Source organism: Taudactylus pleione, unplaced genomic scaffold, assembly GCF_031769625.1.
Source record: "Taudactylus pleione unplaced genomic scaffold, aTauple2 ptg000114l, whole genome shotgun sequence".
Classification (NCBI taxonomy): domain Eukaryota; kingdom Metazoa; phylum Chordata; class Amphibia; order Anura; family Myobatrachidae; genus Taudactylus; species Taudactylus pleione.
Window position 1 is genome coordinate 24,271,694 of NW_028284516.1, and position 23,657 is coordinate 24,295,350.

The window sequence follows — 23,657 nt, forward strand, 5'->3', positions numbered from 1 at the left end:
ACTATTGGGGGCACTGCATGGGGGGGATTACTACTGGGGGCACTATATAAGGGGCACTGCATAGGGAGTACCACTACTGGGGGCACTATATAAGGGGCTTATTACTGGGGGCACAAGGAGCACTGCACAGGGAGGGCGCTGTATAAGGGGCACTGCATAGGGGGGGATCACTACTGGAGGCCTGCATAAGGGGGATCTCTCCTTGGGCACAAGGGGCACTGCATATGGGCACCACTAAAGGGGGCATTGCATAAGGGCTCAACTACAGGGGGCACTGCATATGGGCACCACTACAGGGGGCACTTCATATGGGCACCACTAGAGGGGACATTGCATATGGGCACCACTACAGGGGGCACTGCATATGGGCACCACTACATGGGGCACTGCATATGGGCACCACTACAGGGGGCTGCCCCTGATTTTTACTTCTCTTTACTTTAATCCCATATGGCCCGCCTCCTCCCTGGAACACTTGAGGGGGGGGGCGCAGTTGCACGCACGTGCTCAGGGCACCGTGGCTACACGCTACTCCTCTGGTGACAGACTGACCTATTTGTGTTCCTAATACTTCAATCTCCTACCACCAGCACCTGTCAACCTTCGACTGAATTTCTAATGCCATCCTTATTGTTGCAATTATTCCCCTATCTGCTAAAGGAAGCTTCTTGCTCCAGCAGTGCTAATGTGCAATCAACATTCCCAATATCAGCCAATCTAGCATATCTATTGATGTATGTAAAATAAGTACCGGCCTCCTTAACTGTTTCCTGTTCTTCCTCTGTGATACACCTACCTACCTGAAATCCCTTCTCTTCCATTTCTCAACCACCTTTCTACACTAGCCCCATCCAAAGCCTCCTCCAGGTTGCCAATGCACCTCAGAGTTTCCAGTTGCTCATTAAGAGCCAGGATGTGAGATTTCAGGTGAGCATCTCAATCTGGGATAGAAATCTTCATCCTCGACCTATGGTTACAGAGATTCAAACATAGTACAAGGTGTACACCGGCTGGCATTTTTTTTAAACATGGGACAAAAAAGGACTAAAATTGACAATATGGAGAAAATGACAGGATTACAGTATAACTACAGAGTGTGCAAGGTGTCATTTAAAGGATGGTTTGTGACTACAGACGTGTCCTCATACATCTAGCCTCAACATGCCATGTGGCCCGAGACCCCTGGTGCGAGTGGGCCGCCAGGTTGTGTGTGTGCGACTCTGCTATACCAGATATACCAGTGTCACATATCATATTTATCAGCGCAGTCTCCTGGTGCGTCCAAGTAGATCATAGTGCAAATAAGACTCATTTTCAGATGGAAAAGATGTAAAAAAGCAGGGTCGCTCGGGATGGGCTTTTTGGCACGACTGCAGCAACAGTGCATGAGGACACACCTGCTTTACATCATTTAAATCTAGTTTGACAAAATAATGTACAATGTAAGTGTATTCAAGCACTGGAGTATCAAGGGTATTAATTGAAAGTATTTATTCTCAAAAAGACTGCATTAATGCCATAAATATTTGTTAAAGTGACAAATCCATTTTTGGGAGAACTGTTAAATGGCTTCTACACGGTTCTGGATCTAAAATGAATGTTTTATTCAAGACACATAAAGGTTAATATGTAGGTTGATGTAAGTGAACTATTTACAAATTTGATAAAACAAAAGTGTAATACTCACGGCCATTGTTGTGGTCGAAACATGTTGGAGAGGAGCTGATATTGACACTACCAAGGCGAAACGGAGCCACCTAGAATACAGACGGTGGAATGCCCGGGTGTTATAACCTATAACCACTGCTGTTTTTGAGGTTTCTGCCTCAAACCTTCTGGAAGGAGTCCATTTTACACATTATTCTGCTGACTATTAGGATTATATGAATATTCTCAGATGTACTTGTTGAATAAAACGTTTTTACACTATCCTACATTACCTCCTCTTTATCCAATTATTTTGCATGTTGGGAGTTATACTTCCTGAAGAGGAGAATCTTTATTCCCCCCAAAAAACAATCATCCAAATGATCACGGCATTGGACTGAGGAATGTAATTTTGACTGCATCAAGGAAGTATTTATCCATTTTTTTTTATTTGATTCATTTTTTTTTTTTTTTTTTTTATAAAGCACCTACTGTATATGAGTTGATACCACCATCGTGTTTATTTAATGCATTTTAATCCAGGTTTGGATCTTATATCTTCTGTAATGTAAAGTCTCCTGTTGGCCCACCTTCTACAAGTCATAAAACAGTGTTTTATTTTTTGTTTCAGTACAGTTATGTTTAAGTACATTACATACAATACACTGTTTTTACTGACGTTTTAAAAATATGTAGCTTTGCATTCCCCAGCCACAGTGTGCTCAATGCCTTTTCTCACTTGTTTTTTTTTTATTCTACACATAGCTGACTGCTTGGAAACACTGTTTTTTGTATATAGTTTTTCAATTAACAAAAATTTGCTGTAGTGAAGTGTGATTGGAAGCTGTAGTGATTGACATTTTTCGTCACATATGCAGATAAATATGCAGATATTGCACTGAAAGTAAATAAATGGGTTTAGACAAATATATACATAAATATATAAAATGACAAACCACACATACATTGATATAGCCAGAACAATGCAGGGTTACCATCCAACAATTTTAGAAAATGTTACTAACATCTTTTAATGATACATGCTTCAATTTGTCCATTACCAAAATTGAAATCTACAACACAATGGAGTTAAAGGATAGTAAGTAGGGGTTTGCAACATTAGACAATCTCAGAATCTTTGTTGTGACACTACTGTCTATTGCAGTTTAAGGAGAGTGAAACTTTTTTTTTACTGACCTTTAATTATTACTTACTGACAGATGAAAATCCTACTTCTATTTTACTGTGGGCAAATGTTTTACCTTCTGTTGCTTGGCAATCCAGGATAGATAGTGTCACTATCTTGCACAATGCTTAAACATTTAATAACTGTGCAATTATAGCCTATTGTATTTCTCAGTGGCTATAGAGCATCCTTGTGTGTGTCCCTATTTGCTCTGAACATTCAGTTTTTGAAATTGTAGAATTCTTTGTGAAACATTTTCAATGGCTTTGTAACCAAAAAGATACATGAGCTGGCTGTTGTAGAGAGAGATTTGAGAGTGAGACAAGAACTGTTATTTAAGGGGTATAGTCATTAGGTCGACATTCTTAATGTCGACTACACAATGTCGACAGTTTTGGCAACACTGTTAAAATGTCAACAGGCACTGTGTCAACATTCTCAGAATGTCAACATGAGAAATGTCGCCATTGTCAGAATGTCGACATTAGTGTTATGCTGGGTACACATTAGCCGATATGTACCCAGCACGATATCGTAGGCAGCGGGTCCCGGCATCGGCAAGTGCATACACACGTGCTGATGCCATGAGAGACGGCGCGACAGCAGGGGCCATGCAGGTCCAACGGGCGATGTTGCTGACGACGGGCGGGAGCACCCATCATCATCAATATAGCGGGTACACACTTCCCTATGTGGATGATATGTCATCCGATCCGGTGTGTACCTGGCTTTAGGCTGAGGGCAGGAGGTTTAGGCTGGGAATGGGAAGGGGGGGGTTAGGGTTAGGCACTAGAGGGAGGGTTAGGGATTAGGTTAGAGAATAGTTACTGGAACCCTGTAGGATCGGAGGTCTGACCTGGAAGTAATTGTCACATGACCGTTGGGACCCAGAAGCCGCACTGGAGCTGCTGCAATGGCCAGGAGCAGGTAAGTGTCTACATGATGAATATTGACATGGTCTATGTCGACATTATGTACACATCAACATTTTCATGTCAACATTATGACTGTCGACATATCATTCCACACTCTCTCCTAAGAAAATCGAACCACATAAAAATATATATTAGGCCATTGTAATGACATAGAAAAAAATACACTTCTTGATTCTTTTCTGTGTTTTAAAGTTCTTTTTAACAATGTGAAATGCTCTGAGAATGCTGTAGTATTAGTACATATGGTGTGACAATATACTGCAACTGGTAGATCCTGCACGTACATAGAGTCTGCACCATGCATCAGGCTCAGAAGTGGAAACTGTTAATCTTTAAGTGAGGAACAGGAAAAATCTGCTTAATTGTGAAGACACATTCTATTATCTTATCTTAGGAAAGCAACATAAAGACTGGAAGGTAAATATGCAGAATTATCACTAACATAACATCCACCAGAATCTGACATTACATCACTGCTGTCTAACAATCTATATTTTATTTGGCTATTACCGTAGCTATCTTTTCCAAAAAATATTTTCATTTCAAGATCTTCCACTGTTGTTCCAGCCTTACTACAATTTATTTACTTGTGCTTTTTCCGGGAGTCTGATATTTATTAAATCAAATAAGATATTGTCTCCTTAACAATAAAAAAAATAGAAATACATTATTTGTTGTTCAATAGTTTATAAAAAAATAAAGTATTAATTTCAAATGCAGTATATTATTGACTGACAGGCAAACAAGTAAAATCTTTAAAAAAAAAAAATGCAACTGTGCACAAGACACAAAAGCATAAAAATTGTTCTCAGCCGAAAATTATAACAGCGAATTTTACACACAGTATGCAAGTTAAATGAAGTTAAAATAAAAACACAAAAAAACCCAGAAAGAGATTACAAATTTTGTAACTGTCTGATACATTAAAGTTACTATTCTTGGCTGATAAGTTAAACTGTGTAACAAGCGCAATCAGGCTTCATTAGCAAATAATTTTTGTATAATTTTAAAGGAAAGAGTTTGCACAATTTATTCTTACTTAGCAAAATGGTAATTCTGGAACTAAAATTTCAAACTAGAGAAGCATTTACCAAATGTATGGCATTTACTCAAGCGTTGATATGCTGAAATTGCCACATTTGCCTTTATAAATGTGCTCCTTGCGTTTATCACTTTAATCCACAATAAACTCTATTTTAATGTACACAAATATTTTATAATTATTCCACAACTGAAAAAAAAATCCAGAGAGTTAAAATGTTAACAGACTTCATGTTAACAACAAAACATATTAACACAACAGCTATGAAAATATATTATAAATCTATCATCTGCTTCGTGACTATAATACTGCTTTGAACAAGGAATAAAACATTATATATATATATATATATATGTATATATATATATATAAAATAACACTTATGTTTAATAAACGGCAGTGAGTATGAGACTGTATATGCGGTACGTCTTCCTTTCCTGGAGTGTTATTTACAAAATCAAATCCACTCTGGTAAAAAAAAAAAAAAAAGAAATTCCACCTGTATGTTTAAATTTCTCAAATTTAAACCTAAGTGCACTTTTATAGAAATAAAACTGTTGCATGATGTGTATAGTCCATTACATCATTTATCAGTATTTGTAAATCTGCTACATCTTGAATAAAAATCTTATGTCGGATGCAGCAGTCAGAGAGATGGTCTCTTTTGCTCTGGTCCCACACGACCTACAGGATACATTAACTTCTCAAGGATCACATTCCAGTCTTCCCGACACCATGAATGGCCATGTCTGTAATGAGGAATATGATGATATCAGGTGACAATTGCAACCATTACGTTAAATATGTGTAGATAGATAGACAGACAGACAGACAGACAGACAGATAAATAGATAGATAGATAGATAGATAGATAGATAGATAGATAGATAGATAGATAGATAGATAGATAGATAGATAGATAGATAGATGAAAATATTGCCAAATACTGTTCCAAAAAAATAATAAAGTATATGAGCTATATTTACGAAGCAGTGGCATTTGTAAGCCAGCACTTTTTCGTGACTTGCAGCTGAAATTTAAAGCGGCACTCACATTTAGTGTAAATCCTGGCACGCTATACACTGAATGCTAGTGCTGCTTTAAATTTTCAACTCCAACCCGCAGAGATGTGGCTGCTTACAAAAGTCACCACTTCATAAACTTTGCCCTATGAGTTTGTAAGCTCAGATCGGGAACCACAACATCTATAGCCAGGATACGTCATACTATTGTAGACATTATTTAAAAGCTGGGAACAACACAATCCAACTCAGTGCCAATTCTGTTAGCCGCGAGTTGGCCGAAAATTGCTTAAAAGACCTGCAGCCGCAAAATGTTGCTATTCAATTGAATATCTGTGTTAAATTAATGTGGTCTCAATGGGACTTAGCACTGATATTAGTAGGTGAACAGTAGGGAAAAAGCTTTGATTTAAGGTAAAAATGTTGGTACGCAGTGCAGAACCTCTGAATAATTATGCACTTGGGGGGTTTAAATAGTATAATTTGTCCAATAAAGACATGTAATTTTTCTGATTACTATCTGTAAAAAGCCCCCTAGGTATTGTGCATGTAATATATATTGTGTGTGTATACATTTCTTTGCATGTTTCAGTTATTTTACTTATTCTTATTATTAATAATAATAATAATAATAATAATCAAATAATAATGCATTGCACAGACCATTGTATACTGAGCCTCAGAATTTCCAGTTGTAGCAAACTGGTAATTCATATTATATTGTTCTATCAGCTGTACAGTAACAATGAGAAACAGCAGTTAGTCACAGACACCCATCTATAGTTTCTAATAAAAATAAATCTAGTTATAGGTAACTGAATCAGCCCCTTTAACTTGACTGCAGCTGTCACCATTGACCCATCCAGTATCTGATACCTCTGCATAATTTCCAAGTTGAAAGGATTTGAATTTAGAAATATCTCTACATTGGACAACTGCACTTTACAGACGCTCTTATTGTGTATGTAAAATACAGTTCACAATACATTCTTATTATATGCATTTTATGGTTATGGTATACAAGATAAATTGTAAAAAATAAATAAATAATAATAATAATAATAATAATAATAACATTTTAAAAAAACTAGATTATAATCATGTTTAGTGACCACCTGGACATTGCAAGATTACACCAGTTAGAGAGGCTCAGGCTGCTGTTGGGCTGCAGGGATACAGCAGGTACACGCGGCAGTGATCACACAGACATCATACACAGACACACACACAGCACAGTGCAATGCACAGACACACACACAGCACAGTGCACAGACACACACACAGCACAGTGCACAGATACACACACAGCACAGTGCACACCCACACACAGCACAGTGCACGGACACACAGCGCTTTGGCATAGTGCATTATTATTACCATGAGGCAGCAGCCCGTGGCGCCGACTGGTGCTGGCTGTATGGCAGCCTCATCCTTACCAGGCTGACAGGGTGTACGCTGTATCCGCCGGCGTCGTATCTGTCCTCCTGCAGCAGCTGGCGCAGATGCGCTATGTAGCTGGAGGCCAGGCGCAGGGTGTCCAGCTTGGAGAGCTTGGTGTCGGGGGGCACCCACGGCAGGCTGGTCTTCAGCCGGGAGAACGCCTTGCTCAGCACCCGCATGCGAGCTCTCTCCCGGGCGTTGGCTGCGTTCCTCTGGGACTGCTTGTTCTCCTTGGAGGAGCGGGGAGGCTGCTTCCTCTCCGGGTGCTGCTGGCTGCGACAACTCCGCTTCCTCCGGGCACCGGCGCTCTCCGCAGCCCCATCATCATCCTCCTCCTCCTCCTCCTCCTCGGAGTTGTCGGCGGAGTGTGACTCCAGCAGCAGCTCCCCGCACCCCGTGGGCTTGGGATACTGAAGTTCCAGCACTCTCAGCTCTAGCAGCTCCTCCGTGTCACTCACAGAGCCCGTGGACATGACGCCCCTCAGTGGCCGGTCCACGCGTGGTGGTGCCTTCACGTGCACATGGTTGGCAATGCACTGAGCCTGGCACCAGCTCCTGTCCAGTCACTCTGATTCCACGCGGAGTCTGGAGGCATTTATGCAAAGCACCTATATAGCAGGGGGGAGTGGGGGTCTCTCTGAGGGTGGGGATGTCTGCAGGGGGTGGTGGGGGTCACTTCTGCATTTTGTACAGTGATTGGTGCAGATATTATCAGACATATAGGACCTGACTCGAAAAGAAAAAAATTAAAGTAAGCATACTGTACATAAGAACAAATATGCTAATTTATTTATTATATCATTTTGATTTGACCTGAAACAGTTCCAAGCCAATTCTCATATATCACATTCCTAATAAAAAAAACAAAAAACTGCATTTGCATAAACTTCCTATTTCTCCTTATTATTAACCTGTTCAGTTAAACAGATCAACACATCTGTATCTTGTGTGCTAGTACAGTATGTATTGCATTCATTACTTCATATTATCACAGGTGCTTTCATTATATTTTTGCTATAAACAGTACATTTTTTATTTCCGATTCCTAGTGCATGTTGTTGGATGTTTCTTTAGTAGCACTGTAGCTTTGTGTTTTCTTTTTTCTTTGTATCTATATCAGTACAATAAATTTACAGCACCTGTTTTTAACTAGCTGTTTTATTGAGACAATTAACTTGTAAGAATTAATAGGAAAAGAGACATAGTGCATTATACAGTTTAATATTACTTCTTTTACAGAAATGTAACAATGTTGACATATTGTTATATAAAAACTGGCATGCAAGGAGAAAGTACATAAATTGCACTGGAAAATGCAATGGGAAAGTACATAAATTGCACTGGAGAATGCAATGGGAAAGTACATCAATTGCACTAGGAAATGCAATGGGAAAGTACATAAATTGCACTGGAGAATGCAATGGGAAAGTACATAAATTGCACTGGAGAATGCAATGGGAAAGTACATCAATTGCACTAAGAAATGCAATGGGAAAGTACATCAATTGCACTGGAGAATGCAATGGGAAAGTACATCAATTGCACTAGGAAATGCAATGGGAAAGAACATATAACAGGAGATAAATGAAGCAATAAAGGGGGTTAGGATAGTCAGTAAAGTGATGGTGAGGAGAGGTAATAAAGAATGACATGAATGGGTTAAGAGATATTGAAGAATTATATAACTGACTTTGTATTGCATTCTGTTTAGGGAAAAAGCTTTAAATGGGTTAAATAATAGTGAATTAGGTTTTTGGTTTGGTTCCTGAGTGGAGTAATTAAAAATAGTTTGGCAAATTAAGTGATTTAATGGAATTATGAAAATGGACATGTTAAAGGAAGATTATGGAAGAGATTGGATTACTCTATGATGGACATGTAATGAAAATGAATTGTAGGTTAACATGAATTTGTTGGTGAAGGTATTATGTAAAGAATGGTTTATAGAAATTAAGAGGTTATATTATGATAATGGAAGCAGAAGTTTTGACGTTAGGGTGAAGGGAGTTTCTGAAGGGCTCAGAGGGGGTTATTATTGAACTTAAGACATGGTTCTATCACTTTCCTAATATATTCCTGTACATTAGATTCTTTTTTGGAACTATCAATTTTTTATAGGTGCTAATGACTGGTTTCACTGCTCCCAGTGCTCTCGCCTCTGTGCCTGTGAGCAGGACAGTGGGGCCTCTCTCCTTCTAGAGGGGGTAGGGGGATAGAGATAAGAGAGAAATGGGAAATGGGGGACAGGGAAGGGAGAGAGAGATGGGGGAAGGGATATCAATGATGAGAGATATGGGGGGTGGGGAGAGACATGGGAGAGATAGCTGAGTAACAGATGAGAGTGATGGCGGTTGGGGGGACTGAGATGAGAGAGATATGGGGGACATGGGAGAGAGAAAAACAGAAATCAGAGCGAGATGGGGGTTGAGGGATAGAGTTGGGAGAGAGAGATGGGAGAAGGTGGAATAAAGATGAGAGGTATGGAGGTGGAGGATAGAGATGGAGGAGGGGGGGGAACAGAGATGAGAGAGAGATGGGGTACAGAGATGAGAGTGTTGGCGGTTGGGGGGACTGAGATGAGAGAGCTGTACGAGATGTATGCAAATACCGTCACAACTGCGATTCTGTATGTAGCGGACTTGTGAAAATATGCTAATGATTCAGCTGCCATCTTGTGCTTAGAGAATCCCACCTCTGGCATCTCACATCCGCCGCTTACGAACAAAAGCGGTAACATCGGAAACATTGGTCGCACATCGAACTTCTGAGTAAAGGCGCGTATCCACTACATGAGAAAAATGAGCGATTGAACGATTACGACACCATTATTGTTCAACCGCTCATTAATTGTGCAGTAATTATGCTGGCAACGAACAGTGAGGCGTGCTCCCGCTGGTCATTGTCGTCATTTGTCATCGCCTGAACATGCAGGCCAACCTGACGTATCGTCAGGTTGTGCATGTACGGGGATGAGGGAGGGACCTGCACTGAATGACATCGTTCAGTGTGGGCACATTATCCACTGCACAGTATGATGAATGATTACAATGTTGTAATCGTACAGTCATCCCACTCTCATGTAGCGGATACACACCTTAAGCCTATGCTATCTCAGACAGAACTGCTCTCCTAAAAGACTGGGACCCCTGCTGCTGCTAAACAAATTTGCAGAGGCTCACTGGGGCACCCCAGAAATCGGTCCTGACATCACTGCGTTTTACTAACTACCCACTGTTACCTACCCCCAAACGCTGACTACATGTCACTTACTTTGCAAAGAAAGTCTCACTACAACAGCCGTCACTAATCAATCGCCACGTGTGCGCAGTGTGGCTTTGATGCATGTGCAGTGGCAAAAAAAAATGCTCCACTGCGTCCAATATTGACATCACATCCATCTCTGAAACAGGCCCACAGTCCAAAGCAAAACTCTGGTGTTTCCAGTGTTTTGATCTGAAGCTGGTTTTACAACACTGCCTGTGTGAACAGCAGATGCACGCAGGCACTGGTATTAATGACTGAGGGGTCTATTTACTAAGCAGTTTTAGGAGACAGAGTAGAAAGTGATAAGGTGCCAGCCAATCAGCTCCCAACTGTCATTTTGCAAACACAGCCTGTGAGATGACAGTTGGGAGCTGATTGGCTGGCACCTTATCACTTTTCACTCTGTCTCCTAACACTGCTTAGTAAATAGACCCCTAAAGTAATTGCAGTATCTTCAGAACAGTTCCCCCATCTCTCATTCCATATACATAACTGAATGTGCCCAAAGCTGAATTTTCTTTTGACCAGCAGTAAATATGAACTAAACCAGCAGAAAAGCAGAATTATTTTGTTTATAACATAATATAATATCTAAAATCAACAACTTTGACACTGTTGTAGCCAATGAATACCAGTCCACCCTTGCTTAATATAAAGTAAAATAAGCGTGGTAAAAATGAATATTTCCAGTGAAACCGTATCTGCTCACAATTACTTTACTATTTTATCTGATCTCTGCAACAGGTGCAAGGAAGTTTGAGCTTGGGAATCGGTTCCCACTGTTTGCCTAAAAAATGATCTCAGACACAGCTAACACTTGAGGCATGCTGGTGCTCTGTGTTCTAATCTGTGTTCTGCTCTTGTGTGATCATTCTAGAGCCTTGCAGTCCAATTAATGGCAATCTCCCTTGTTGCAACTTGAAAGTAAATGCCACAGGCGGTTAATGAGTATAGATGCATTTCCAATATGAACTAATGGATCTTAAAACTAACTGAGGTAGAGTGCTAAAATATACTGTATCAATGAAGCTGCCTTGCAACTGGATAGCTTGAACTTAAATTGACTTTGTAACGTTCAGGAAAGGAGACCTATTACACACTTGCAGTATGATACAATCACAGTGTTATTCACATTAAAAAATAACTTGTAATTTTCACTGGTGCGCACAGACATATTACTGCAAGTGATGTTTAGTTGTCTTAGGAACTGTCCTTTACTGTTTCACTAAATCAAATAATCACAGACAAGAGCCTTTCCGAAATACTGTGCATTACATTTATGAATGCAATATTTAATTTTATGGAATGCTATATTTTGCTGAGCTGTCAATGGTGGAGAAGGTGCATAGATAAGGATTTCCTGATTTCACATACAGTAGCTGCACCAGGATTGTAAGCCACACAAAATAGGCAGACACCAGAGGCAATGCTAGGAAGCACTCTGCCATGGCATGTATCCTTTGCACCATATGAGGATAGATGCATGTACTTGATAGGCAGAGAGTACATTTTGGCTCCGCCTCTCCCTTCCGACAACGATTCCCTGTGGTATTATCTCCCCATCCTGCAGGAATCTTCCAGAGGTGAGGGGGACTGTCTGAAAAATCGGGAGCTTCCTGCACCTTTCGGGAGAGTAGGCAAATATGAGGCACCTCTTTGTTTAAAAAAAAGAAAAGAAAATTAAACTATTTCTTATTTTAAATATATATTCCTTCAAAAATAGCGCCATGCATCTAATTCCCCAAGTACTGGGTATCAGGGCTGTAATTACCTGTTGACTAAGATGGCAGTCACCTGGATCCCCCGATGAAGGGGGGAAGAGTGGTGCACCACCTGTCCCAGCCATTCACAAATTTTAACCCCTTTTGGTCCAAGCTACTGGATCCGGGCTTCATTACAGAGTCGCCATGGTGTTGTGGCCCAGAAATGCAGTGCGTGACATTTGACGTCATGACTTTGCAACGCAGCTGGCCTTCACTTTGCCTGGGGCACCCGGACGCCTAGATATGATACTACTGGGTATTGAATGAAAATGTAGCTGTTAAATATAACTGCTGATTTAGAGGTGCACGCAAGTTGGCCACAGCTGCATTTGTAATCAGGACCGGATTAATAATAAGGCGGGTGGAGCTGCAGTTCCAGGCCCCCATGAAAATAGGCCTGAAAGATTTGTTTGAGACTGGAAGTGTGTACAGGTAAAAAACATTCCTGTCACAACCAGTGCCGCTGCCCTCCGAAGCCATGCTCATTCCAACTTCATCCCCCTGCCAGGCTAGTAAGCCAGAATCGCATACAATAATAATAACAACAGAATACTTGATCTGTTATTGCATGTGATTCCTGCTTACTAGTTGGTTACCATAGTGATAGGTATAGGAAGATTAGGGAGTGCGGGCCACTGGGCTCTAGCCCTGGGTCCATCTCTCACAGGGAAGAATAGCCACTGCACACCCTGTGGGAGGGAGTGCAGGTCGGAGGGACAGTCTCCTACCACCTCTGTTTGGCTCCTCCCCCTCACATGGGTTTTGGTGGGTTCCAAGTCCTCTGGCTTTGTAAGCAAAGCAGGCACCGAGCAACTGCAGACTGCAGTACATAGCCACAGCCCGGAACAAGGGAGGAGGAGGGAATGTTAGCATATTTGAGGGAAGTTAATGTTTAGCAGGTTAGTTAATATGAGGGCGAAGAGGTTAAGCTGGTCACAGAAATAGCGATGTGCTGACAATCAGCCGATGTGTACGATTTGCCGTGAACTCTCCACGGGAGCTCCCCGGCAGTTGTGAGCATGATTTGGTCCAAAAACCTGCCAATTTGATTTCCAATCTCACGATCCATCGGATCGTACGAATCGTGAGTTTCATCTTGACTTTTCCAAAAACAAGAGAAGAGGCTCTTCGTGATTGGTGGGAAATTTTAATAATAACAAAGGGAGGGACTAGCCAGGGTGTATAAAAAGCAGCCACCATTTTAACCCTGTGCACCTTCTGCTCTGCTACTAGTGAGGCTAGGTGCATACCAGCTGAAACCTGTACATTGCTACTGTGCTCTGCTTTGTATTTGGCTTTTACCTTTTACAAAGTGTCTTCTACCTGCAAGTGTATGCAACTGCATTCTATCCTGTTTTTGAATTCTGTGCTGATGCATCCTTATCAGTATAAAGGGAGGGTCGCCCAAGCAGGGGTTCAGTTGATCCAGGAGAGGGCCCAGCGAAGGAGAAGAACATGTTGGACCAAAGAGTGGCTGCAGCAGAGGGATACCCGCTCTGACATGTCCCTCCTGATGGAGATCAAAGACAATAACACGGATGACTACCACAACTACCTGCGCATGGATGATGCCACTTTCCAGGAGTTGCTGAGTATGGTCACCCCCCACATCCGGAGGCAAGATACAAGGTGGCGGAGGGCAATCCCTGCTGAAGAGAGGCTGGTGACTACCCTGAAGTACCTGGCTACAGGAAGGTCATTTGAAGACCTGAAGTTTTGGACCCTCATCTCACCTCAGTCCTTGGGCGTCATCATTCCAGAGACCTGCAAGGCCATCGTTAAAGTGCTGCAGTACCAGTATTGCAAGGTAAGAAAAAAAACACACTACACATTTGTTCTTGTGAAAGAAAACAGTTTTTATTTTTTTCCTTTGTTTTTTTTAATTTAACTCTTTATATAACTATCCCAGCCAATAAGGCTGCATTAATAAGACTGTGCTGCATAGAAGTCATAACATTTGTGTTGCAAGAACAGTACACTACGTAATTTTAAATATATTACATAAACATGTGTATAAACAGTACAAAACAGCATTATCACAAAATTTTGTCAATCCCAATAGGTAGCCTGCTGTATGTTGTACAGCGGGGCAGACACCAGATTGAACAGGCCAATACACACATGGAACAATTACAGATTGTGGCCCCGGCTTCCGGCAATCTGTACTTGCGTCATGTGTGTACTGACCTTGTCCAATTAGTGTCATCACCACAGTATAGCATACAGCCAGCACCTATTGGGAGTGATGAAATTTGGTGATAGTACAGAAGAAGAAAATAAAAATTAAGAGTAATGCAGCAAATCCTCCTCTGCCTCCAGCCGAGCATTGTAAATGGCCCTGCTTGTGGTTGGGGTGCTGGGTGGGGGAGTAACCTCCAACCGGGCTGGGGGGGTGCCTGACATAGGCATTTGGAGCAGGGGAATAAAGCATAGGGTCAGTAATATAGGTGGAGTTGTGCAAATTATTGTTGAGCGATCGCATGAGAAGCTCATAAACGAGCCTATGGAAATTTTTGGAAGTTACCGCATCCATTTTTTTCATCTGACTATTAATGTGAGCAGTAAAGTCGTCAATATCATCAGGGGCTTTTTGAAGGACGCTTGCTGCTTTTTGTAGAAACAACTCCTACTGTTCTGTGGGTATACAATCGGGAAACCGGCTGCCTTAATACCGACAGCCGGCTTTCCGACTGTCATATCCCGGCGAGGGTAAAATGCCGGGATAGACGCCTGACATTTTCCTGAAGCCGGGAGACAGGCGCCCGGCATCCCGATCGGAGGGATGCCGGGCGCCGCGAGCGGACAGCTGTAGGGGGGGAGGGTTAGGTTTACTGCACCCCGAGGGGGACTTAGGCACCCCCGGGAGGGTTAGGGTTAGGCTAGGGGGAGGGAGGGTTAGGGTTAGGCACTCCCGGGGGGGATTTAGGGTTAGGCACCCCCGGGAGACTTAGGTTTAGGCAGTGGGGAAGGGGGGGTTAGGGTTAGGCACCCCTAAGGAGAGTTAGGGTTAGGGGGTTAGGTTACCTTATACTTATGTTAGTGACGATTGGGATTTGCAGCGCTGTCGGGCTTCCGCTACCGGGAACTCTGCTTTTGTCGGCCAGGCGCTGCCGGGAATCGAACCGCTGGCCCTGCGGCCGGCGGTATTTCATACCAATTCTGTTCTGTGTGCTTTTTTTTTTTTGGGGTAGTACCAAGAAGGCTGATGCTCCTGGTTCAATGGGTGTGGTAATTGTGGTGAAGTTTTCAACCTCGCTGACCCCGATCAAAGTTAGGTCCGGCGTGATGGACAAATCAGGATCTTGGGTGGGAGTCCATATATATATATATATATATATATATATATATATATATAAAAAAAACAATATTAAAATCATGTTTTTCTATAAACTTATTTTTCTATTTTTCCAGTTTCCTAACACTGTGGAAGAGTGGAAGAGGATTGCTGAAGAATTTGAACAACGTTGGAATTTCCCTAACTTCAGAGGAGTCATCGATGGAAAACACATCTGCATCAACCCACCTGCCTACACCGGATTGCAAACCTACAACTACAAAGGCTTCTTCAGCATTGTTCTCATGGCAATGGTGAATGCCAACTATGAATTTTTGTTTGTGGATGTTGGAAAGAATGGCCGTGCTTCGGATGGTGGGTCCTTCACACAGACTGCTTTCTACCAGAGACTCACCAACAAAACCCTCCACTTGCCATCACTGGACGAGACAAAGCACGGTCTAAATTATGTTTTTGTTGCAGACGAGGCTTTTGCATTACATGAACATGTGATGAAGCCCAGTGCCAGATTAAGGTCCATATGGGCCTGGAGCTGAAATTGACGAAGAGCCTATTGTGTGCTGCCATAGGAGGTGTGACCAGCATAGCAAGGTGTGGCTAGCAATGCGAGGGGGGGTGTATACACACACACATATATGTGCATATTTATTTGTACTGTATATTATATACACACACACACAAACATAGATAGATAGATAGATTGTTAATAAAAGACAAGGAGGCGCTCTATAGTGCATTAAGAGTTTTATTTATAAAACCACTAAGTGTGAGCTATTCCCTCGTTATTTCATTATCAATTAAGCAGGTAAAAGGTCTGAAGTTGATTCTAGGTGTGACATTTGCATTTGGAATCAGTTGCTGTCGACTCTTAATATGAGATCCAAAGAGCTGTCACTATCAGTGAAGCAAGCCATCATTAGGCTGAAAAATCAAAACAAACCCATCAGAGAGATAGCAAAAACATTAGGTGTGACCAAATCAACTGTTTGGAACATTCTTAAAAAGAAAGTACGCACCGGAGAGTTCAGCAACACCAAAACACCCAGAAGACCACGGAAAACAACTGTGGTGGATGACAGAAGAAGTATTTCCCTGGTGAAGAAAAACCCCTTCACAACAGTTGGCCAAATCAATAACACTCTCCAGGAGGTAGGTGTATATGTGTCAAAATCAACAATCAAGAGAAGACTTCACAAGAGTGAATATAGAGGGTTCACAACAAGATGTAAACCATTGGTGAGCCTCAAAAACAGGAAGACCACATTAGAGTTTGCCAAACAACATCTAAAAAAGCCATTACAGTTCTGGAACAACATCCTATGGACAGATGAGACAAAGATCAACTTGTACCAGAGTGATGGGAAGAGAAGTAAATGGAGAAGGAAAGGAACTGCTCATGATCCAAAACATACCACCTCATCAGTGAAGCATGGTGGTGGTAGTGTCATGGCGTGGGCATGTATGGCTGCCAATGGAACTGGTCCCTTGTATTTATTGATGATGTAACTGCTGACAAAAGCAGCAGAATTAATTCTGAAGTGTTTCGGGCAATATTATATGCTCATATTCAGTCAAATGCTTCAGAACTCATTGGACGGCGCTTCACAGTGAAGATGGACAATGACCCGAAGCATACTGCAAAAGCAACCAAAGAGTTTTTTAAGGCTAAAAAGTGGAATGTTATGCAATGGCCAAGTCAATCCCCTGACCTGAATCCGATTGAGCATGCATTTCACTTGATGAAGACAACACTGAAGGGAAAATGCCCCAAGAACAAGCAGAAACTGAAGACATTTGCAGTAGAGGCCTGACAGAGCATCACCAGGGATGAAACCCAGTGTCTGGTGATGTCTATGCGTTCCAGACTTCAGGCTGTAATTGCCTGCAAAGGATTTGCAAAAAAGCATTAAAAAGTGAAAGTTAGATTTAGGATTGTTTAGTTTGTCCCATTACTTTTGGCCCCTTAAAAAGTGGGAGGCACATATAGAAACTGTTGTAATTCCTACACCGTTCACCTGATTTGGATATAATTACCCTCAATTTAAATCTGAAAGTCTGCAGTTAAAGCACATCTTGTTTGTTTCATTTCAAAGCCATTGTGGTTGTGAATAGAGGCCAAAATATGAAAATTCTGTCAATGTCCCAATATTTATGCACCTGACTGTATATATATATATTAGGGGTGAGCGGGTTCGGATTTCTGAAATCCGAACCCCCCCGAGCCCCCCCGATCCGAGTCCGATCCGAGTCAGGCTCGACTTTTCCCGCCTGACTCGGATCTGAAATCGAGGCAAAACGTCATCATCCCGCCTTCCGAGTCTCGCGGGTTTTGGATCCTATATAAGGTACCCGCGTCGGCGCCATTTTCTCACTCGGCTGTGGACAGTGAAGAGGGAGGGTGGGAGTTAGGGCTGTGTAGTGTAGTGTAGTGCTGCTGTTGTCCACTACTTCAAAGTCCATAGGGGCTGGCTGTGTTGTGCTGTGCTGCTGTTGTTAATAGGGGCTGTGTCCACTACTTCAAAGTCCATAGGGGCTGGCTGGACTGTGTTGTGCAGTCAGTTCTCCATAGGGGCTGTGTCCACTCCAAAGTCCTGTGCAGTGTCCCAGTCCTAAAGGGGTGCTGTAGTGTTGTCCAGGGGGTGCTCTGTCCATCAGGGGTGCTCCCCCCAAGTGCTAAAAAAATAATATATTTTCTGTGTTTGTGAATTGTGTGCGCAGAAGCCGCACGTGCATCAACAAAGTAGTGCCAAGCGTGCGCCTGTGTCATAAGTAAAGGGCCGGCTGGCTTGACCATTAAAGGGTGCTGTAACCCCCAAAGTACACTCCAGTCCAAACTAAAAAAAAAATTATTTTCTGTGTTTGTGAATTGTGTGCGCAGTAGCCGCACGTGCATCAACAAAGTAGTGCCAAGCGTGCACCTGTGTCATAAGTAAAGGGCCGGCTGGCTTGAATAACCCCCAAAAGTACACTCCAGTCCAAACCAAAAAAAAAATTATTTTCTGTGTTTGTGAATTGTGTGCGCAGTAGCCGCACGTGCATCAACAAAGTAGTGCCAAGCGTGCGCCTGTGTCATAAGTAATGGGCCGGCTGGCTTGACCGTTAAAGGGTGCTGTAACCCCCAAAGTAGACTTCAGTTCAAACCAAAAAAATAATATTTTTTGTGTGTTTGTGAATTGTGTGCGCAGTAGCCGCACGTGCATCAACAAAGTAGTGCCAAGCGTGCGCCTGTGTCATAAGTAAAGGGCCGGCTGGCTTGACCGTTAAAGGGTGCTGTAACCCCCAAAGTACACTCCAGTCCAAACCAAAAAAATATATATTTTCTGTGTTTGTGAATTGTGTGCGCAGTAGCTGCACGTGCATCAACAAAGTAGTGCCAAGCGTGCGCCTGTGTCATAAGTAAAGGGCCGGCTGGCTTGACCGTTAAAGGGTGCTGTAACCCCCAAAGTACACTCCAGTTCAAACCAAAAAAATAATATTTTTTGTGTGTTTGTGAATTGTGTGCGCAGTAGCTGCACGTGCATCAACAAAGTAGTGCCAAGCGTGCGCCTGTGTCATAAGTAAAGGGCCGGCTGGCTTGACCTTTAATGGGTGCTGTAACCCCCAAAGTACACTCCAGTTCAAACCAAAAAAATAATATTTTTTGTGTGTTTGTGAATTGTGTGCGCAGTAGCCGCACATGCATCAACAAAGTAGTGCCAAGCGTGCGCCTGTGGCATAAGTAAAGGGCCAGCTGGCTTGACCATTAAAGGGTGCTGTAACCCCCAAAGTACACTCCAGTTCAAACCAAAAAAATAATATTTTTTGTGTGTTTGTGAATTGTGGGCGCAGTAGCCGCACGTGCATCAACAAAGTAGTGCCAAGCGTGCGCCTGTGGCATAAGTAAAGGGCCGGCTGGCTTGACCATTAAAGGGTGCTGTAACCCCCAAAGTACACTCCAGTCCAAACCCAAAAAATATATATTTTGTGTGTTTGTGAATTGTGTGCGCAGTAGCCGCACGTGCATCAACAAAGTAGTGCCAAGCGTGCGCCTGTGTCATAAGTAAAGGGCCGGCTGGCTTGACCGTTAAATGGTGCTGTAAACCCCAAAGTACACTCCAGTTCAAACCAAAAAAATAATATTTTTTGTGTGTTTGTGAATTGTGTGCGCAGTAGCCGCACGTGCATCAAAAAGTAGTGCCAAGTGTGCGCCTGTGGCATAAGTAAAGGGCCGGCTGGATTGACCGTTAAAGGGTGCTGTAACCCCCAAAGTACACTCCAGTTCAAACCAAAAAAATAATATTTTTTGTGTGTTTGTGAATTGTGTGCGCAGTAGCCGCACGTGCATCAACAAAGTAGTGCCAAGCGTGCGCCTGTGTCATAAGTAAAGGGCCGGCTGGCTTGACCGTTAAAGGGTGCTGTAACCCCCAAAGTACACTCCAGTCCAAACCAAAAAAATATATATTTTCTGTGTTTGTGAATTGTGTGCACTGTGGCTGCACGTGCATCAACAAAGGAGCAGTGCCAAGCGTGCGCCTGTGTCCCATAAGTAAAGAGCCGGCTGGCTCATTTCTTAAAGGGTGGTGTAACCCACAAAGTGCACTACTCTCCAGCAAAAATAAAAAAATATTTTCTGTGTTTGTGTGCCCTTTAGCCGCACGTATATATCAATATAACATAAATGGAGGACCAAACTTTCTCCGATAAAAATAAAATAGGGAAAGATCAAGAACCACTTCCTCCTAGTGATGTTGCTGCTGCTGGGAGTTGTTCATCATCCCAGAGAGGAAGTAGGAACATCACTACTTTTACTAAACAATTGACCCTCCAACAGTCCCTAGCGATGAGGATGAAGTACGACAGCAGTCATCCTGAAGCAAAACGTATAACTGAGGCCTTGACTGCTATGTTGGTGTTAGACGTGCGTCCGGTATCCGCCATTAGTGCAGTGGGATTTAGACAATTGATGGAGGTAGTGTGTCCCCGGTTCCAAATCCCGTCTAGATTCCACCTGCATCCTCAAAGCAGCAGCGACAAGCGTGCGTCTGTCTGTTAAAGGGTGGTGACACCCTCAAAGTGTGCTACACAAACAATAAATATATTCTTCTTTTTTTTTCTGTCTTTGTGAATTGTGTGGGCTGTAGCTGCACTTGCATCCTCAAAGCAGCAGCGACAAGCGTGCATCTGTCTGTTAAAGGGTGGTGACACCCTCAAAGTGTGCTACATAAACAATAAAAATATTGTTCTTTTTTTTTTCTGTCTTTGTGAAATGTGTGGGCTGTAGCCGCACCTGCATCCTTAAAGCAGCAGCGACAAGCGTGCGTCTGTCTGTTAAAGGGTGGTGACACCCTCAAAGTGTGCTACACAAACAATAAAAATATTGTTCTTTTTTTTTTTGTCTTTGTGAAATGTGTGGGCTGTAGCCGCACCTGCATCCTTAAAGCAGCAGCGACAAGCGTGCGTCTGTCTGTTAAAGGGTGGTGACACCCTCAAAGTGTGCTACACAAACAATAAAAATATTGTTCTTTTCTTTTCTGTCTTTGTGAAATGTGTGGGTGTAGCCGCACCTGCATCCTTAAAGCAGCAGCGACAAGCGTGCGTCTGTCTGTTAAAGGGTGGTGACACCCTCAAAGTGTGCTACACAAACAATAAAAATATTCTTCTTTTTTTTTCTGTCTTTGTGAAATGTGTGGGCTGTAGCCGCACCTGCATCCTTAAAGCAGCAGCGACAAGCGTGCGTCTGTCTGTTAAAGGGTGGTGACACCCTGAAAGTGTGCTACACAAACAATAAAAATATTCTTTTTTTTTTCTGTGTTTGTGAATTGTGTGGGCTGTAGCCGCACTTGCATCCTCAAAGCAGCAGCGCCAAGCGTGCGTCTGTCTGTTAAAGGGTGGTGTAACCCTCAAAGTGCTCCAAAAAATAAAAAAACTATTTTTTTAATGTGTTTGTGACTGTGTGCGATGTAGCCGCACGTGCATCATCATAGTAGCAGCGCCAAGCGTGCGCCTGTGTCATAAGTCAAGGGCTGGTTTGGACATCTGGTCCGGACTGAAGGACGTGCCAACAATTTCTGATAAGTCTTCTGTCACTGCATATGATACTATCCTCAAAGCAGCAGCGACAAGCGTGCGTCTGTCTGTTAAAGGGTGGTGACACCCTCAAAGTGTGCTACACAAACAATAAAAATATTGTTCTTTTTTTTTCTGTCTTTGTGAATTGTGTGGGCTGTAGCCACACTTGCTTCCTCAAAGCAGCAGCAACAAGCGTGCGTCTGTCTTTTAAAGGGTGGTGTAACTCTCAAAGTGCTCCAAAAAATAAAAAACTATTTTTTGAATGTGTTTGTGACTTGTGTGCGATGTAGCCGCACTTGCATCCTCAAAGCAGCAGCGACAAGCGTGCGTCTGTCTGTTAAAGGGTGGTGACACCCTCAAAGTGTGCTACACAAACAATAAAAATATTCTTCTTTTTTCTGTCTTTGTGAATTGTGTGGGCTGTAGCCGCACTTGCATCCTCAAAGCAGCAGCGACAAGCGTGCGTCTATCTGTTAAAGGGTGGTGTAACTCTGAAAGTGCTCCAAAAAATAAAAAACTATTTTTTTAATGTGTTTGTGACTTGTGTGCGATGTAGCCGCACTTGCATCCTCAAAGCAGCAGCGACAAGCGTGCGTCTGTCTGTTAAAGGGTGGTGACACCCTCAAAGTGTGCTACACAAACAATAAAAATATTCTTCTTTTTTCTGTCTTTGTGAATTGTGTGGGCTGTAGCCGCACTTGCATCCTCAAAGCAGCAGCGACAAGCGTGCGTCTGTCTGTTAAAGGGTGGTGACACCCTCAAGGTGTGCTACACAAACAATAAAAATATTCTTCTTTTTTTCTGTCTTTGTGAATTGTGTGGGCTGTAGCTGCACTTGCATCCTCAAAGCAGCAGCGACAAGCGTGCGTCTGTCTGTTAAAGGGTGGTGTAACCCTCAAAGTGCGCTCCACAAACAATAAAAATATTCTTCTTTTTTTTTCTGTCTTTGTGAATTGTGTGGGCTGTAGCCGCACTTGCATCCTCAAAGCAGCAGCGACAAGCGTGCGTCTGTCTGTTAAAGGATTACATCGGTGACAGCATCCAAGTAGGCATGTCAGACAGTCCGTACCTGTACTGGCAGGAAAAAGAAGCAATTTGGAGGTCCCTATACAAACTGGCTCTATTTTACCTGAGCTGCCCCCCCCTCCAGTGTGTACTCCGAAAGAGTGTTTAGTGCAGCCGGGAACCTTGTCAGCGAAAGGCGTAGGAGGTTGCTTCCACAAAATGTGGAGAAGATGATGTTCATAAAATGAATTATCAACTCTTCCAGGGAGACCAGCCTCCAGAACGTACAGAGGGACCTGTGGTTGTGGATTCCAGCGGGGACGAATTAATACTCTGTGAGGATGAGGATGTACACACTGAAGAGGGTGAGGAATCGGTGGATGAGGAGGATGAGGATGACATCTTGCCTCCATAGAGCCAGTTTGTGCAGGGACAGATTAATTGCCAGCTTGTTTTGTGGGGGCCCAAACGAATCAATCATTTCAGCCACAGTTGTGTGGCAGACCCTGGCGCTGAAATGATTGGTTTGTTAAAGTGTGTATATCCTGTTTATACAACATAAGGGTGGGTGGGAGGGCCCAAGGACAATTCCATCTTGCACCTCTTTTTTTTCTTTGCACTATGTACAGTTTTGGGCCTAGTTTTTCAAACTGCCATCCTGTCTGCCACTGCAGTGTCACTCCTAGATGGGCCTCGTGTTTGTGCCACCCACTCGTGTCGCTTAGCATAGTCATCCAGCTACCTCGGTGCAACCTTTTGGACATAAAAACACTATTGTGAGGTGTGAGGTGTTCAGAATAGACTGGAAATGAGTGGAAATTAAGGTTATTGAGGTTAATAATAGCATAGGAGCAGAAAAACCTACAAATTCTGTGATTTTAGCTGTTTTTATGCTTTTTAAAAAAAAAATACAGATCCAAAACACAAAACCCAGAACCCAGAACACGGAAGGGTGGTTTTGGCAAAACCAATCCAGATCCAAAACACGAAGAAAGATCCAGATCCAAAAC

General features: G+C 42.8%; 1 protein-coding gene across 2 annotated transcripts; it reads right to left on the reverse strand.

Annotated features, from left to right (window-relative positions):
* Positions 1-4,447: 4,447 nt before the first annotated feature.
* MSC (musculin) lies at positions 4,448-7,837 on the reverse strand. 2 transcript variants are annotated; one of them, XM_088471574.1, is made up of 2 exons: positions 7,269-7,837; positions 4,448-5,559 (listed from the first exon to the last, which is right to left on the reverse strand). In XM_088471574.1, the coding sequence occupies exons 1-2, from the start codon at positions 7,743-7,745 to the stop codon at positions 5,515-5,517; spliced, it is 522 nt and encodes a 173-aa protein (XP_088327700.1). In that variant the 5' UTR covers positions 7,746-7,837; the 3' UTR covers positions 4,448-5,514. The 2 variants fall into 2 exon arrangements, with proteins under 2 accessions (XP_088327700.1, XP_088327699.1); XM_088471573.1 differs by having other exon boundaries at positions 7,210-7,837.
* Positions 7,838-23,657: the final 15,820 nt, after the last annotated feature.